Source organism: Capricornis sumatraensis, chromosome 3 (genome assembly GCF_032405125.1).
Source record: "Capricornis sumatraensis isolate serow.1 chromosome 3, serow.2, whole genome shotgun sequence".
NCBI classification, from domain to species: Eukaryota; Metazoa; Chordata; class Mammalia; order Artiodactyla; family Bovidae; genus Capricornis; species Capricornis sumatraensis.
In genome coordinates, this window is record NC_091071.1 from 28,092,513 (window position 1) to 28,111,090 (window position 18,578).

The 18,578-nt window shown below is 49.5% G+C and overlaps 1 protein-coding gene across 3 annotated transcripts in view; it reads left to right on the forward strand.

Annotated features, from left to right (window-relative positions):
- The window catches only part of MARF1 (meiosis regulator and mRNA stability factor 1), a 34,612-nt gene extending 19,138 nt beyond the window's left edge, over nt 1–15,474 (forward strand). For all 3 annotated transcript variants that reach the window (XM_068967414.1, XM_068967415.1, XM_068967416.1), the window contains exons 17-26: nt 217–359; nt 527–660; nt 1,753–1,955; nt 2,449–2,676; nt 5,957–6,187; nt 8,119–8,331; nt 9,274–9,334; nt 9,420–9,545; nt 10,872–11,042; nt 12,935–15,474. In XM_068967414.1, the coding sequence (XP_068823515.1) occupies nt 217–359; nt 527–660; nt 1,753–1,955; nt 2,449–2,676; nt 5,957–6,187; nt 8,119–8,331; nt 9,274–9,334; nt 9,420–9,545; nt 10,872–11,042; nt 12,935–13,179 (1,755 nt within the window). In that variant the 3' untranslated portion in view covers nt 13,180–15,474. The remainder of the gene's footprint in view (nt 1–216; nt 360–526; nt 661–1,752; nt 1,956–2,448; nt 2,677–5,956; nt 6,188–8,118; nt 8,332–9,273; nt 9,335–9,419; nt 9,546–10,871; nt 11,043–12,934) is intronic.
- Nucleotides 15,475–18,578: the final 3,104 nt, after the last annotated feature.

Genomic DNA, 18,578 nt, shown 5'->3' on the forward strand with positions numbered 1-18,578 from the left:
TGTGCAAGGAAAAAAAAGGGATCCCAGGCATGTGAGCAGTTGTTCATTCTGACACCCACACTTCGTTTATCTACCTGTGTTTCAAAGTGCCGATATCATACAGAAGGATTTGTACCCTGAGGGCGGTAACAGGAGACAGAGCACGAGCCGTCAAAAAGAGAGTCAGGCTCTGCCAAGGTCTTAGGAGTGTAAATAACCCAAGCGTCTGGTTTGCAGATTCTTGGAATGGGCTCCAAACGTCTGCTGACCCTTACCCACAGGGCCCAGGTGAAGCGCTTTACTCAGGATCTACTCAAACTTCTCAAATCCCAAGCCAGCAAACAAGTCATTGTGAAAGAATTCGCACAGGCTTATCATTGGTGAGTTGAGAAAAGAAAAAAATAAAAGCAGATATTTTAAGACACTTGTTCTTCTGAATTTAAGAATAATGATCTAAGTTTTTCATTCAGCATCTTTGGGAAAAACTTAAGTGACTTTGGCAAGTACTGCTTCTCATTCTTCACCCATCTCCATGATTAAAACCTAGGTGTTTCTCAAAGGACTGGGATGTCACTGAATATGGTGTTTGTGAGTTGATTGATATCATATCAGAGATCCCAGACACCACCATCTGCTTGTCCCAACAAGATAGCGAAGCAATGATTTGTATCCCCAGAAGAGGTACGTGCCTTAGATTTGCTGGAAGGAGGTTGTCCGTCTCAGTGGTTACCGTGACCGGGAACCACACAGGGATGCTCTCATCCGCCCCTTGTGGTTCCTGGAGATGCCATGGAAAGTGCAGTGTGAACTCTGTACTGCCAGCCAGTGGATCCTAGCTTCTTCAGAGTAGGGGAAGGCACTTGTTGAGAAGAAAAGCAGGCTGTTTTTTCAGAATTCACTCTAAGGGAAAAGGGGAGCATAACCAGCACTTTAAGAAAATGTCTCCTTAAGCCTGTCTGTGGCTGCTTCTGCTGTAATTACCCGCCTGAGTCAGCTACCTGGCTGTTGCTTGTCTGATTTTTCACTCTTAAGATGTTTTCCTCTGTACACCTGAGAAGGAAAAAGACACAAATGAAAGTTTCATCTTTCACATTTTGCTCGTTGAGCTGAGGTCTGAGATGGGAACTAAGAAAAATTAAATCTGTGTACAGTCATGTTCTTCCACGCATGTTGATCTGTGGAACATTCTTAAACTGTGCTCTTGCAGGACACTGAAGTCCATGACGTCATAGTGTTCCAAAGCTAAAATGACTATGGTCAGTGTTTCTAGAATCCTCATTTAAAATTTAATAGAAACATACATCTAAACATTTCTCCCCTGTATTTTTATCAAATTTTTGGTACCTGTTGCTGCTAGCAGTTTTAACTGAAGAGCAGGTAAATAAACAAAGCACGTGAATATTCGGAAGTGTGATTTAATAAAATAATTTCTAGATTACAAAAGTACAGAGATATGTTTGTGTGTCATGTTCATGTATATGGAGTGGGTGTGGGGAGGCGGAGGGGCTAGAGAAATTATTTCTAGCTTGTGAGATGAAGTCACATAGCTGTGTATGTGAGCGTGTGTGTATCATGGCTTCCTGGTGTTCTGCCCTAGATCAAATTTGAAAACCGTCTGGAAAGAGAGAAGAGAGTGTTTTAGGTCGTGTTTGGAAGGCAAAGATGGTATCTCTTATAGTCTAGTGCATAGGACTAACCACGCTAATAATGAGAATACAAATGTGTCAAAGATGATTGTGGTTTATGGGTTTTTTGTTTGGTTTGTTTTTTAAGAACGTACTCAGGATGAAATAGAAAGGACAAAACAGTTCTCCAAAGACGTTGTGGATTTGCTGCGGCACCAACCCCATTTCCGGATGCCCTTTAATAAGTTCATCCCCTCTTACCATCACCACTTCGGCCGGCAGTGCAAACTTGCATACTATGGTTTTACCAAACTACTTGAACTTTTTGAAGCCATACCTGATATTTTACAAGTAAGTGAAGAAATTCTATCTTTCAGAACAGTATGGGGAGAATAAAGGAAAATCCAGGCCTTTTTGCCTTGGAAGTGGCAGTTATAAAATAGGATGAAAATTTGCACAACTGCGCATGCACACTTGTTTTGGCTGCAACGTGCAGCGTGTGGGATCTTGGTTCCCCAGCCAGGGATCACATTCGCATTCCCTGCTTGGAAAGTGTGGTGTCTTAACCTCTGGACCACTGAGGAAGGCCCTGCTATCAACCATTTTTGACCCACACAGTGCTTAAAAAAGTTTTGTGTGTGATAAAATACACATTACCTGTCTGTTTTTAAGAGTGCAGTTCAGCAGTGTTAGATATCCTCATGTTGTGCAACCAATTTCCAGAACTTTCTGACCTTGCAAAACTGAAACTAGACAGAAGTGCTTCTTAGTTCTTGATTGTATATATTTTCTTGCCAGTTTATCCCATGAACATTCTCCCTTTCCTCCTCCTGTGTTTTCCAAGGTATTGGAATGTGGAGAAGAGAAGATTCTCACTTTGACAGAAGTTGAACGATTCAAAGCACTAGCTGCCCAGTTCGTTAAACTCCTTCGGTCCCAAAAAGATAACTGCCTTATGATGACAGATCTGCTTAAGGAATATGCTAAGACTTTTGGTTACACATTTCGTCTCCAAGACTATGATGTCAGTTCAGTTTCAGCTTTAACACAGAAACTCTGCCATGTCGTAAAGGTACCGGGATTATTTTCTTTCACAGAGTGAGATTGGTGGTGGTATAATCCTCACTGGGATAGTAGCATGTGATTCAGTGTTTCGGTATTTACACCTTGCGCTGCTTACTACTGTTTTGCAACATGTTCTGTGTTGTTAATACCTTATTGGGTCATAAGACATAACTTAGGTTTGGTGGGTTGGATTTTTGGGATTGGCTTAGTGGGTCTATTAGCAGCCTCCCCAAAGTAACATCTGTGAACCGATGCAGTCACCCGTGTATCCCAGGGTGTTTACTCTCAGGTGTCTCGGTCCTGCTGACCTGAAGTTGGATCCTTCTACACAGATCTTTGTCTACAAAGTTTTGGGGAGACTGAAATCACAGCTCTCTTCTCCTTTCCGGGTTCTTTTTTTTTTTTAAGATCCATCTCCCTGATAGGCTTTTTTTTTTTCTTTTTAATTTTCACTGGGAGTATAGTTTTGCTTTCCAGTGTGTGTTACTTTCTGTTCTATAGCACTTCCTTCTGCACTTACGGAGTAGATTTAGGAGCAGTCTGGGGCTCAGAGTTGCCTGGGTGCTGGTGAGGCTGAATTGGAGAGGGTGGCTGCCTCTTCCTCCCCAGCCTGTGCTGTGTCAACCCTTCTGCCCTGGGCAGAGCGGCCGGACGGTTTGCAGGCTGCCCTTGTCACAGAACCAAGAAAACTCTCTGCAGGAGGAAGAAATGGAAGGAAAACGTGTGGAGTAGCGGCTGCCCCAGTCACAGCTGTGGGAGGAGTCTGTTTCTGTGCCGGGCAGTTAGAGGAGGAAGACCCTTCACGGGAGGCAGGGAGGCAGCAGCTGAGAACAGAAAGGAGTCTGGAGAGGGGAATGGCCAAGGCCAAGGAGGAGGGCCGGCGGCAGCACCTCCACGTGCTCCCGAGAGAGGGCGGGTGTGGCAGGACTCCCACGAGCTTGGGGCTAGCCTGAGTGCAGGCAAGTCAACGTGCCGCTGGCCAGAGCAGGCGCAGCGTCAGGGTGACATGAGACGGAAGCCACACGGAGTGGGCTGAGCAGTGAGGAGGCACGAAATCGGCAGCAGGTAACTGACAGCTTTTTGGCATGTTTGCCTGTGATGGAGAAGAGTGTGAGACCGCGGTACTGAGTGAGCCAGTGAGAACTCAGGGGCCGGTCTTCTTTCCAGTCTGGAAGGCTTGGCGTGTTTGAGAGCTGCCACGGCGGAGCTGCCTGAGAGAGACTGACTCAGGAGAAAAGGGGTGACGGGGTGAGGGTCCCGAGGAGGCCGGAATTGTGGGCGTTGGCTTTCCGTGGAGGGAGGCATAGCTCTGAGGTTAGTATTTTGACAGAAGGGAAGAGGGGTGGGGCAGCTGCAGATGTGGGCGAGTTTGGTGTGTGTCACCAGGCCAAGGAGGGAGTTCCCTTCTGAGAGCTGTTCTCTGTTATGTGCAAGGTGAGCGCAGCTGCTTAGAGAGGAAGAGAAGGTTCAAGGTGGGATCTTGTCAGAGGGATGCAATGAAAAGGCCTAGGGACAGAGGAGTATTGACAAGAATGTTAGTGAGGTAATGGCCCATCAGTGCCAAGGTGGATAAAAGAGCAAAGTGAAGCAAGGTGAGGGCTCCTGAACCAGGATGAAATAGGAGTCTGTGCTGGCAGAGCTGAAGAAACGTCAGAGTTCAGCATTCACATTGCTTTCCTGTCTCCCGCTCCGGTGTTGGCTCCAGCCTCCCTGCCCTTGGATGCAGGATGCATGTGTGTGGGGTGGGCGGGGGTGGTTGAATGAGTGATTCCGGAGGTGGGCAGTGATAAGGTCTCCAGTGTGGCCTGGGTTGGGGTCTGGAGTGGAACAGAGTAGAAGAGTATGTCTTTGGAGATGAGAACATGGAGAAACTGAAAGCCCTGGTGTGAGACAGGCCGCCAAGTGTTCGTTTGCTCAGGGTGATGGCAGTGGTGGTCTTCAGTGGACCGAAGACCCTAAGCCATGACCACCAACCGTGATGAAGGAGGGCCAGCAGCTGGGGCGTTGGGGTGGAGTGGTGAAGCGGGGAAAGACGGCAGCAGCTCGTGCCGCCCCAGCTGCGCTCGGCGGTGTCCTGGGGGCTTCTGAGAAATGCCGAGCCCTCTACGATTCTTAGAGAATAAGGCCAGGTATGTTTTCAGCCTTGGCATTTTTGATAAGCTCACTAGGTGATTCCAGGGTGTAGCCTATGTCAGGAATACTTAGTAATGATCTGACCAGATAATCTAAGAAGATGCCTCGGAGTCCCCTAGACTTGGATCTGTTGATTTATTAAACCCCATGTCTGCGGAGGCAATCTGCAGTTCTGAATCTGAATCCATAACCACAGTGTTGGAGTCAGAGTCCACCCACCAGCCTCCTGTCCCATCTCTGGGTGGGCGTTGGCACCAGAGACGCACTGCTATTGGACTGGCTCGTCAAGTGCTGCCCCCACGCTCTGCCTGAGGGACCAATGCCTCTGATCTTGACCGTGGTGCTGGCTGGACATCAGCTAAAGGGGAAAACAGCCAGCGTGGTGGGCAGGGGTTCGCCTGCCCGTGCCTGAGCAAGTGTGCGTCCTGGAGCTCTGCCTGTTTTCACTCCAGGCATGACTCACATCCCAGACTCGCCCTGAACCAAGGTCTGCAGGTCTCAGTCACCAAATGCTTGTTTCTTCACATGCTGTTTGGTCCCCAAATGATAACCTGTGTCTCTTTGACCAGGTTTCCCTCCCTGTGCAGTGAATCAGGTAAACCCTTTATCTCCTTGAGAATCTGAAAAAAAGAATTGTGAAGTAGACATACAGTCAGACGTGAAAGCACCAGCTGTTTTTTCATTCCTGATGGACTAGAAGAATGCTGCTTGCCTTTGGGCAGAGAAGGCCTTCTGTCGCCTCCTGTGTCTGGTCCCTGGGACACACCCTTGGGGGCGAGTCAAATGTAGAGCAACTCTGTGGAGGGTCACTGCAGTCTCACCACCCCCTGCTCCCTGAGAACACCAACCCTTAATCCATAAGCTTGTGCCAGTGGATGTCAGCGGGCCGGTCTCTTCTTGGAGGAGCGGTGGGGTCCATGGGTGTTTCCGATTATCGACTAGCAGGGCAGGAGAGAACAAATTCTGCAGGTGGTCCACAGTGTTGGTCTGGGGTTCCCAAGAATGTGCAGCAAACCCATTCACTGTACTTCAGTTTTGCAGAAAAATGGATCTTCCTCTGATGGTCTCACTTGCCAGTCTGAAACTAGATGAAGAGGGTGTGACTCAGGCCATCTCTCGAGTCCCTGAAGAGGGTGCATTCTTGTTTCCCCCAGGTTGCTGATATGGAATCTGGCAAACAGATTCAGCTGATCAACCGCAAGTCTCTGCGTGCTCTCACTGCCCAGCTGCTGGTGTTGTTGATGTCTTGGGAGGGAGCCACCCACCTTTCTGTCGATGAGCTCAAGAGACACTATGAAAGCACCCACAGCACTCCTCTCAACCCCTGTGAATACGGATTCATGACCTTGACCGAACTTCTGAAGAGTCTGCCTTACCTAGTTGAGGTATGAATGGTAATTATTCTGGAGCTGCCGTATGAAAGTCACTCTATCGGGTATCTCTCGATCACGGAATGGTCCAGATTAGGCTGATTGGTCGTTTTACAGATGAGCAGAGGCCCTGGCAGGGGCAGGCATCCTGCCCAAGCAAGTGACAAGCGGGGATGAGAGCCCCAGCCTCTGGCTCCTTGGACTGAGGTGCCTTTTCCTGTGTTGAGCTGGATGCTGCTGCTGCCACCGCTTTCTGAATTAGGTGGCTTGTATGATGGCTTCAAGTCACTTACCAATCAGATGCAGGTCAGAAAGGAAGGTTGACTGGATGGTCACCAGGTGGTTACTTACTTCCTAGGAGAAATAAGTAAGATCCCAGTAAAAAGATCAAATTGACTCCAGATTTTTAAGAAGTTAAAACTTAGACCAGTTAACACAGATTTTTGAGACTGAAGATCACTGAAATTTTACTACTGACAAAAGGCACTAGGGGGACTTCCCCTGGAGTTCAGTGGTTAGGGCTCTGATCTTCCACTGCAGGGGGCGTGGTCAGGAAAAGTATGATCCTTGCATGCCCCACCGTATGGCCAAAGAAAACCCCCAAAACCCCAAAGGCACCAGAACTAGATGGGTTAAGAACTGAGTTTCAGCTCACCTAAAGAACAAATAACTCCAACCTTTTAAAAACCTCTTCTAGGTCACCTGGAGGAAAAAAGATAGGAAGCACACCACTTATTTTATGAACCTAAAGTAACTTTAATACCAGAAACCTAATATAGTCCCCCCAAAGAAACTGATTCTAGCTAGGATGTTAACTAAATCAGCAGTGTAAGAAAATGATTGTTACCATATAGCCACGTGATTGATAATTAAATAATTTAAAAGCTCTCTCCTTGGGCAAACATTAATCAAGCTCCCTTGACCACCTTCTAGACCACACCGTGTCCTTGGTATTCTTCCTTGATGGGCCCCCTTGCTCAGTTTGGAGAGAACTTCCCTGCCATTGTTATTTGATCATCCTAGCCTGCCTTCTGCAAGATTTCTGTTAGATCAGTTTAACAAGAATTCCCCCTGCTCTGGGTGTCCATCTCCTCAGCCCCCATGGCTATAAACCCACACTCTTGTGAATTTCCTATCTGGAAAGGACACCTAGGGTTTCCCAGGTGGCGCTCATGGTAAAGAATCAGCCTGCTAGTTCAGGAAGGGCAAGAGAGATGGGTTCAATTCCTGGGTCAGGAAGATCCCCAAGAGTAGGAAATGGCAACCCGCTCTTGCCTGCAGAATTCCGTGGACAGAGGAGCCTGGTGGGCTACAGTCCAAGGGGTCACAAAAGAGTTGGACACTGAGCGCACACATCAGAACAAGTATGAACTCATATGTGACCACTAGTTGTACTGCATTTCAGGACAAAAGGCTTCCCATGGCCAGCTAAGGCTGGGAAAGATCCCTTCTCTCAGAGATCTCCAGGGAGGGCATGTTAAAGACTGAAAGTCTTACGTAAAGAGATTTAGTTCGTTTCTTGAGGACAGAAGAGTTTTGTGCTTTTGCTGTTGAAAGGACACTGAAGTCGTCGCCTGCATCCCAGTGTCCTGGGGAGATGAGTGTCGGTGGCCTCAGTCCCCACTGTCTGCTGCCGCTCTGTCCACCTGCGGGTCAGCTCTCCCTCCTCACTGCCTCCTTTCACTGAGTTTACCAGTTTCCTTGCTTTCTTACACACCATTTCTTCACACGTCTGCTGCCAGAGACCTGCAGACAGAATTAGAGTTGCTCAAGGCTGTAGTCCTCTCTTGGAGGAGATCCTTGAAGCGGGCTCCCCTCCTCCCTGGCTTATGACCCATTTTCAAGTTTGACTTGGCGTCTCTCTTCAGTCTCAGAGACCCTCTTTCCCAGAAGGCAGGACCTGTCACTCTGGAAGTTTCTCATACTGCTATTTTCTCCTGGACCAGGTTTTTACTAATGACAAGACAGAGGAGTGTGTGAAGCTCACAAGTCTGTATTTGTTTGCCAAGAACGTTCGGTCTTTGCTTCATACTTACCACTACCAGCAGCTTTTCCTTCATGAATTTTCCATGGCCTATACCAAGTATGTGGGAGAAGCACTGCAGCCCAAGACATACGGCTTCAGTAGTGTGGAGGAGCTGCTGGGAGCCATCCCGCAGGTGGGTGTTTTCTGAGTTTCTTGAAGGGTGTCCTCTGTTGGACAGAATGAAAAGGCAGGCGTTTTGAACCAGTCCTTTCAAAACATACATACTGTTGGCCCCCCCAAAAAAATGCTTTTAGTGTTTCTTCTTCATTCTGGAAACCTTTGTTAAATTCATTGGAGGAAGACCAGGCATGGGGATCCCAGAGCGGAGTCCTCACGATGTGCAGAAGCTGATTAACCACGTAATGAAGAGAGGAGGGGCGGGCATTGTGAACAGACGCAGGGCAGTGAGAAGTGAGGGGGCCAGTGGGTGCCTCACCGCAGAGTAAGAGCTCGGTTACGGGGACAGGGACTCTGTGGGGAGAGCAGAGGAGCCTAGGGGTGCTGTCCATGGAGGACTGGAGAGACCCAGGAGGGGAGGAGGAGCCTGGCATTTGAAGTGGGAAAGGACGCGAGGCTGGGACAGCTGGAGAGCGAGGTGAGGGCCTTGGTGACAGGAGCCTGTGAGGGGAATGCTGGGAGCCACGGGCCCTGCTGCCCCTTTCTTGGCAGAGGTGGCGGCAGCATGGTTAGGTAGGGCTCTTTGTTTTAGGTTTAGTGAGCTTTAGCTTGAGAGGCATGAGGGAGCCATTCATTCTTTTTAAGGTGAACATAGTATCTGGAAAAGCTGGTAAGAGCTCCCGCATGAGAACCAACTTCATTTATGTACCAGAGCTGGTATTTGGGAGGTGATGTCTTTAAGAGCCATAAGGAGTAAAACCAAGTCTCATGATTTCTAAGACAACACAGCTTTTTATAAGGGGCGTGTGTCTCCATCCTCTGTTGCTTTAAAACAAAATTTTTTGTGACATTAGTTTACTTTTTAAATCCTATTACGTTTATGTTACCAGACATATAACTTTAGGGTTTATTTTTCCTCCTTTTCCACTTCATAACCAGTAGTATGTCTTGTGTGCAGGTCGTCTGGATAAAAGGACATGGTCATAAGAGAATTGTAGTATTAAAAAATGACATGAAAAGTAAGTACGCCCCATCCTTGCCCCCCTTCACAAGCCCCAGGTCTGTCCCCTGCTCCCCCTCTGATGGGTGTTTTCTGTCCTCCAGGTCGCGTGAGTTCACTCGGTCTTTCCCCTGCCAGTCATGAGACCCAGCCCTCAGCTCCCGAGCGCATCCTGGAGGTGCCCGAGTCTCCCCCAGCCTCGGAACTCAGACTCGGAGTGGGTGGCGACGGTGAGAGAGGGAAAACTCTGGTGACGTCTCCGGGACGTGGCTTGGGGTGGAGTCAGAGTGGGTCAGGGGAAAGGACAACAGCAGGGTCATCTTCATTCTTTAAAGGGAAGTGTTGGTACATTTTTCAAAGGAGTCTGGTGTTTGGTTAATAACAGAAAAAACTGGCCTGTGTTTGATGGTTGACCAGTTAAGGCTCTTGAAGGCTGTTGGTAGCCCCTGTTAGGACAGTATGGCAGCCCTGTTCAGATGTTAAAAACGATTCTGATGCTTGTTAAAATACTTAAAGACAGTTGCAGTGGGATCAACTCTGCTGCCCTCGGAGAGGGAGATGGAGCTTAGCTCTGCAGGCAAGGACAAGTGAGGCTTACAGTCAAGGAGCAGAGCCAGGGCGTTGGTGACTGGGAAACTCAAGAGAAGATGTCTGGCTCGGAGGATTCCGGCTGACCTGGGAGGGTTCTTAGACCTCAGAGGTTGGGGGTGGGGTGGGATGAGGAGCTTGATGAGATATCAGGGGTGAGGGGATTCCTCTAAATTCACTTCCCAAGGTTCTTGCCAAGAGTGGCCAGGGCAAGGACACAGAAAGCTATGGTCAAGGGCTGGCGGGGAAGGGGGCTGCGGAGCCCGACCCCTGACTGAAGTTGTGTCGGGGGTCTTAATCGCAGGACTTCCCTGGGAAAGAGCTGACAGGAATGCACTAGTGTTACTGAGGCACGTCATCGAGGCGCCCTGACTTTATGTGGCCCTCTCTGTGTACAAGATAGGGATCTGCTCACTTGACTTCTGCGCCCATTGCCACTTAATCTTAGGGCTCTGCAAGTCGTTTTAAATAGTTAGAAGCGCTGCTGTGCTCTGTGTTGATCGGGTGATCGGCTCTAGCATTTTACAGTTCTACAAAGCCCCCGGATGTGCTCGTCCTCTCAGGCTGTTAGCACAGCCTCCAGCAGTCACTTCCATCCTAACCAAGAATGGAAATTCCAGAAATGGCAGCTTACCTGAGAGCATGCAGCGAGGCAGCGACAGAACTGGGACCCGAGTCCTCCAATCCTGAACATTTGCTCCTTCCAAGGACTTGCTATGGGCTTTTAAATTGTCCTTTGCTATTCATAAGAACACAAATCGGGCGATCCTGGCTGCAGCATTTTCACTTACTAGAGAGAGGACTCGGACCTTTCTGTTAATGGGTTGTGTTTTTAAAAAAAAAAACAAACCTGGTGTTCTTGAGTACGTCCTGAACTCAGGGAGTCAGGGAGAAGGCGCACCTTGGGCATGGACCACAGCCGCCTGGTCCTGAGCAGACCTCCCCCCGCCCCCGCCCGCCTCCCCCAGGGCCCCATCCTGTGGAGCAGGAGCTGCTGCGCCTGACCGACGACTCCCCGGTGGACCTTTTGTGCGCACCCGTCCCCTCCTGCCTGCCGTCCCCGCAGCTGAGGCCGGATCCCGTTGTTCCCCAGGCTGCCGATCTCATCTGGTTTGAGGAGCATCCTCAGGAGCCTTCAGGTGGGAGACACTGCGTCCCTTGGGGATCGCGCTCTCGTGGCTTTAGTCAGACAGCAGACACTTCCCGCCAAGACGTTAACTGTGTGATGGAAGTAGGGAGCCACTACCTTTGCAGGCACAAAAATCCCTGTGAGGATTACTCCAGACCCTTGTGTCAGCTTTCCTACAGGCTGGGCTCACAGCCTGAGTGCTGGCGAAGCAGCAGGCCAGGGCACGACAGTGGTGTTGAGGGCACTGCAGCTGGGCCCGGGCGGGGAGCCCACGGAGCAGCACGTGGGGGTCTCCTTGGCTGTGCTCCCCACTTCGTAAAGTGCAGCAGCTCCAGGGGCAACCCCTACCCGTCACCAGAGCCCAAGGTCTCAGAGGGTCCTGGGGCTCCAGGGGGCTGTGAGTAGGGGAGGGAGGAGGCATCTGCATCTTGAACCCCAGCTTGTGGCGCAGGCAGGGGTGGCCTGGGACCCAGGGTGCCCGGCCAGGAAGGGGCAGAGCCAGGACTGGAGCCCTGGCCTCTCGTCTTCGTGCCCTGCCTGCCGTGTCGAGGAGGGCCTTTCCCCGTTGCCTCCTCTGTCGTGACGGGTCCTTCCCTGCTCTGCTGACGCTGCTGTCCAGGAGACAACCCTGCTGCTGACCACAGGCCTCAGTCTTCTTACCAGTCTCTGGCCCTGTCGCCCAGAGAAAGAACCTGAAAGAGGCTGTTTGTCTGGAGGATGGGTAGGGAGACGTGAACCTCCTTGGCTGCTGAGTGGACCTGGGCTGTGGCGATGGCAGGGGTGATGTCCCTACAAGCCTAGACTTGATAGGAAATTGATGGTGGCTCTTCCATGGGTGTAGCCTTGGTGTGTTTAGTGTACTGAGTTCAGCCATCCTCGTGTGATGGGGAGAGAAATAATCTCTAGTGGTGTTGACAGGTTTGTCCATCATTTTTCCCCCAAGAGTGTCAGCCTGAGAGCTGAGCCGAGGCTCTGCGTCCCTGCCGTCACTTTGGGCCTCTGTGAGCCTCCAGTGTGGGAGCACCTTGCACACACAGTGGGAGCCCGAGGCACAGGACACATCTCTTCCACGTGGTGTGGCTCTGTCCACACAGCAGGCTAATCATTGGTACTTGTGGCTCAACCAGAGAAAGGTAGTCTTTGGATGCTGCAGGAAAAGTGGGCTGCTTCTCTTCTTGGAGTTTAAAAAATAACATATTTGTGTATGTATTTGGCTGTGTCGGGTCTTAGTCACAGCATGCGGGATCTTCACTGCATCGTGCGGGATCCATTATTGCGGTGCCTGGACTCTAGTTGTGGTGCATGGGCCCGGGAGCTCCACGGCACGTGAGATCCCAGTTCCCCGAGCAAGGGATCAAACCTGTGTCCCTTGCAGTGCCAGGTGGATTCTCAACCACTGGACCCCCAGGGAAGTCCTTCCTGGATTTCTGAGGGTATTTCTGACTCCGTGTGGTTCTCCCCTTACCTCTGCCTGCCTGTGTGCCTGCCTCCCCCACCTTAGATCCCTTTGGAGCAGGGGAATGAGCCAGGGCTCCCTGGTACCAGGGCCCTTCTGGTCTGAAAAGTCTTTAGGTCACATGTGGCTTTCTGGGTCCTTCACTACCTGACAGAGAATGAATGGGCAGAGAAAGCAGAAAAAAAGGGCTTTTAAACCACGGACGGCCCGTTGATTTGTAGCCGAAAATGATGGTCTCTGAAGTTTTGTAATTCAAGGAAGAGCAGAGACGCAATTTTTGAATACCTGACTTATGTGATACCCGGTATTGGCCGCAGAGCTAACGTGTAAATTAGACCGTGTGCGTGACGATCAGGAATTAATTTTTTGAGAAATGAGAGGAACTGAAAACCAATACTGCTGGCAGGTTCTAGAACTGAATATGTTTTGCTTTCCTGTGTTTGCAGAAATTATGATTTTAAACCAAGAAGAGAAAATTGAAATTCCAGTACCAATAAAGAACGAAAACCTGCCCCCTGATCCCAGCTCACCTGGTGTCTCAGCAGCTGTCCCAGCGCCTCCCAGCCCCTCCTCAGAAACCCCAGAGTCGCTGCTCAGCAAGGACCCCATGGAAAGCCCAGCCAAAAAGCAACCCAAAAATAGAGTAAAATTGGCAGCCAACTTTTCCTTTGCACCTATAACCAAGCTTTGAGTCTCATTTGAACATAGAATTAGGATGGGAAAACACTGTCTGATTCTGCACACAAAAGCAGGTTGAAAAAAACACAACCTTTTCTGTTTTCCCCCTAGAAGCCAGTTATTTCATTTTTAGACATATTCTGTATGTTTTGTTTCTTTTACATTGAATGCAGCTTTAAGCTGAAGTTTTTCTTTCTTTTCTTTTTCTCCCCCACTTGTTTGGGAAAAAAAAAAATATCTTGGCATTTGTTAAAGAATCCTTAATATATTTTAACAAATTTTTCTTAATTATTATGAAGTATAATGAATGGTGTTCTGTAAGAAGACAGCAGGGAGAACTCAGCTCGCAGGAAGTGGTCTTACTTCCATTAAGCCACGCCAGTGGTAAAATCTTACATGTAGCATAACGTAGTCTCTAAGCCTGTGTTTACTGATGTGTTCAGACAGTATTAATCAAATGCATGAAATGGTGATGAAGCAAAAGTCTGTTCAGTGATCCTGAGTGATCACTTACTGAAGAAGGGTGGGCAAGGCAGGAGGAGTGTATGTCCTGGTTGGATGTGAAGGCTCCTGGCTTCCATGTGACTTGTAAGCGTGCCTTGTTTTTTTATTTAACTATGTCTGTAGTTGACAAATGTGGCTTCATCTCAAATTTTTAAAAATGTTTCCACTTTGGGGTTCCATTGAGCTTTCTAGAAAGTCAGAGATGTTTTAAGCTTCCCTTTTATGTTAAGTTCCAGTTTGACATGGATTAGGTTAAGGAAAAGAAGATGGTCTTGGTGTCATGAATTTAAAGTCAGCATTTGAATTCCAGCACACATTATTGTGTGTCGAAAGGCAGCATTGGGAAGAGAGTCTGATTTTCTAGAATATGCATCAAATGCATAAATTACAAATCAGAGGTGAGGAGGGAGGTGCTTTTGACAGGAACGGTATCGATGCTCTTTCCGCTAGGAAGAGGCAGAAATTCTATCTATACATGGGAAGGCCAAGGTTGATCAACTTAACCTTGTATTCGTAATTTTAAAGCTGGTTTTGATAGCTGGGAAGCTTTGTACGCGTGTTTGTGTCTGTTAACTCAGTGTCTTTTAATAGCGTCTGCTTTTACTGTTACTTCTCGCTGTTGGAAGCATGTTTGGGTTTGTTTGGGTTTATTTTGGTGTCTGATGTTGGCATTTATGGAAAGCCAGCCTTTGAGGGAGCACTGCCCTGTGGAGTGACCTTCGCCTTGAGGTGGCTGAGGCATCCGGAGACTGGCGGCCTCTTACGCCTCCTGGAGAAACCTGACATTTACAATGGGTTGTATTTGTTGGGCAAAAAGGCGGATTCATTCATAGAGCAGGAAAAAACCTGTGGGCATAAGGTCTTCCACTAGTTAGGTGGTTTCTTTTGGGGAAATGATTCTATTTTGTAACTTCTAGAAAGCCAGAAAATGGGCTCTGATTTCATAGCCAGCATTTTGATAAAATGCCACAAATTAAGGGCTCTTGAGAGATTTTTTACAAGTAAGATTTTTTGTTCCCCAAATCTTTTCAATGAAGCCAACGATTCCCAGTTCTCAGCACACAGCCCCGACCAAGGTGGAGCGGCCCTGGGAAAGCCTTGTAGGCATCGTGGCACTCAGTCTTCCCGAAGGCATGTCCTCTACAGACATAGTGTGACAGTCAGTAAAATGCAGAGGTGCACTTTTTTTTAGAAAGCTTTTAAACATAATGATAAAGATGGTGTTGAGAACATCAGTGGCCTTATTCTAAGATTTCGTAAGGCTGAATTTGCACACGTGGACTTTAGTTTTGCTTGAAGGTAGAGAAAGTGGACTTTAAAAAATGCCCGAGGCACCATTACAAGTCACTTGGAAAAGCCTCAAAGAGCAGCTTCTTTGGGCATCAGACGAAGAAGAGACTGGAGTTGTGCGCTGTCGTGTGGGTGTGGTCGAACCGTTCACGGAAGTCGCCAGGAGCCTGGGACGTGTGCATGACTCTTAACAGCCACCGTTTGAAGATGTGCAAAGGTCATGGTGTCTGTGATGTGCTCCGCAACGGCCAGTCCAGTTGCTATCTATTTTTTTATCTAGAGGCTTAATTGATGTGACAAAATGACGTATGAGAATTAAGACAATGAAATACTTTATTTCTGGGTGGAAAGAATATATCAGATTTATCTGTTTAAAAGAAAAAAAGAAGACAAGTTATCACCAAAACCCCCTTTCCCATCTTGCACTGTTTGTTTTGAATTGATTTTGGGGGAAGAGATGTTTTTCTCAACTGTCTACTTTGTTTGAACACTTCTTTTGTGGTTCAAGTGCTGTTTTGTGTGTTGGGACCAAACAGTTGTCAATAAACTTTAAAAGCAAGCATCACACTTGAGTTCCCGAAGTGAGTGTTCTGTTCGTTTGGGTGGGGAGGGATTGTCCCCCAGGTCTGTTGGTGTCTCATCCCTTCTGGGAATCTGCGAGGTGGAAGTAGATGGGTCTGGCATCGTGGAGCCCCTTTGAATTTGGCATCTGGCCCCAACAGGTGACTGGACTATTGGCACTTTGTGGTCAGGACCCTCCAGGGTTTCCAGCCTTGCTCCAGCTTATAATCATGTGAGGAAAATACAATAATTACAAAATACCCTCTGGTTATAAAACTTGGGAACTCTCTCCCTGGGAAAGAAATCCATTTTGCAGACAGTAGTTGTTTTGGTCACTGCCAGGCTTGCTTTTTGAATAAGCCTATTTAGAAAAGATTTCTTTTTCACCATCATTGCGAAGCCCTTTTCCTGAGACCACTGTTGCTCCCCACCCACCCTCCACCACCCCCCTGCCTCAGGATTTTGAAAAGGACACAGAAGAGACTTGAACTTCTAGGTAAATTGATTCTTGATGAAGGGCAGCTTTTTAAAGTTCAACACTAACAGTCTCTTTAAAACCTTTGGCAGTCCTTTCAAAACACCTTTCACTGTAGCCAGTTTTTGCCAGAAACCTTGAGAGGCCACTGTGCCCCTTTAGTCAGGGCAAGGGAATGTGGAACGTCTCGACTGGTGGCTGAAACAGGGCGTCACGTTCATCTTGGTTGTATTTCCCACCTGGAGACGGCAGCCGAGCAGACACTGTCAGTGGGAGCAGACCTGTCGACCTTCCAGGGCTGACTGCGAAGTGCAGCGGACCTGTGTGTTGCCTTTTCTGTGAGGAGCCTCGTGCTCTGAGACTTCGCTTCTCTGTTTTCTAGCTGCTTGGGCAGGGTCCGAGTCATCAGACCATCAGAAGCATCCCAGCCCCCACCCCCACCCCCCCACAGCAGTGACCTGCCATAGCTCCCGTCTGCACTGGGGACAGGTCACATAGTGGCTCTAGGACTCGGGAGAAGCAGGAACCCGACTCTGCCCTGTAAACCAGCAGTCAGCGGGGTCTCCATCACTGTGTTATTTGACCTCACACCCTCCTGTGTGGCTGAACTTCGGCTCCTACAGTCGCCGGCCAGTCTCCCAGCTGCATGTGTGGGTACAGCATCAGCCTGGTCTCACTCTCGGGGGAGAGATGGAGTGGAGACGGATCCAGTGTGCTTGTTTGGATTAGCACTCGCAAGGCCCGAGTGTGGCAGCTCTTTCCCAGCAGAGTTCTAGTCCCTCCCTGGAGGTAGGCAGCCCTGGGGCAAAGCTTAGGTGGAAATATGAGGAGACCTGGTTGCCTTTGGGCTTCCCTGGTGGCTCAGACAGTAAAGAATCTGCCTGCAATGCAGGAGAACTGGGTTCGATCCCTGGATTGGGAAGTTCACCCGGAGATGGAATGGCTACCCCCTCCAGTATTCTTGCCTGGAGAATCCCGTGGACAGAGGCACCTGGTGGGCTACAGTCCATAGGGTCGCAAGACTCAGACAACAGCAATCAGCACCTCACACTTTGGCTGCCTTTGGGATGCAGTCGGCAAATTACAGAACTGGTGGGAAAGCAAGCCCCTCAATTTTCAGGCGTGTGGGACAAGATCAGATATTGAGGGCCAGACCTTCCCTCAGTGAGATGAAGAGGACGATCCACAGGTCCTGGAAAGGAAGGATTTGGAAATGGGGAGTTCAGGGTCCAGAGGAGCCTCAACTACAGGTGTTTCAGGCTAAGGACCCAGCCACTGGGCCCCTCACCCCATGCTGGTGAACCAGCTGGGGGCGCTGCAGAGGTCAGGGTGGCCCTTCCACCTCTGCTGAAAGTCTTCCTGACGCAGGACCTGGTGTGAGAGAACTGCCCCCCACCCCCCGTCCCCCCTTTCTCCCTGCAGAGCTTCTTAGTCGCAGTGAGCGCAGACAGACCCATCCACAGGCTGCAGAGGCCCCGCCCTCGGTGTTGGCTGAGCCTGGTGTGTCTGGGCCAGACATGGAATCAAGAAAAGACGTTTCAGAAAATATATCTGTGTTCTAAAATAGAACCTGTTTCACGTCTGTACGTGGGGAGACCAATGCTGTTTTGCACACGGATTCTGGGGCCTGGTGCCTGCTTGCCCTCCTGCCCCAACTGAGGGCCCCAGATTCTGTGGGCTGTGAGCTGGAAGCCATTTGCAGACCCCAGAGGCTGGCCACATGGGCCTCCCCAGCATGGCAGCTCAGTTCAAGCCAGCAAGGAGAATTTCCAGTCCTCTAAGAGGGAGCCTTGTATGATGTAACCTAATCAAGGAAATGACTTCCCATCATCTTTGCCAAATTCCATCAGTCAGAAGCAAGTCATAGTCCCTGTCAATGAATTTACATAAAGTTTGTTTACGTTTGATGAATTCGAGTGACTGACTGACATTGGAGGTCCAGCTCCCAGTGCGGGAGGAAAGGGGTGCCCGGGCTCAACCTTCCAAGGGTCAACAAACAGGCTTTGAAGCTGCAAGCCTCCACCCCCACACTGAGGTTACAAATGGGGAGAGTGAGGCTGGAAAGGCTGGGCCGTTGCCCCAGCCACTCCATGGCATAGCTGGGCTGGAGCCCCTGGTCTGCACACCTCCCAGGTCTCATCTTTCCTGAGCCCTACTGGGTCGCAGGCACTGAGCCAGGTGTGGGGACCCTGGTGAGTAAGAGGCGGGCTCAGTCATATTTTCCTGCCTCCTTGACAGCAGCAGGACTCTGGGCTCAAACAGGAAGACCTTTCTGGGTGGTGGTTCTCAGATCAGAGAGGGCATTAGAATCACCTGGGAAACATGTTTAAAATGTGGGTTGTTGGCTAAAACTGAGACAGGTCGGGACCTGAGACCACCCCGACCCCCACCAGAGGGCTTGCAAGTGCCCCCGGAAAACTGTCTCCTTGAGCAATAGAATAAAAGGAACTGTAAGGGACCAATACTTTGGCCACCTGATGGGAAGCGTCGACTCATCGGAAAAGACCCTGATGCTGGAAAAGATTGAGAGCAGGAGGAGAAGGGGGCAACAGAGGATGGGATGGTTGGAGGGCATCACCAGC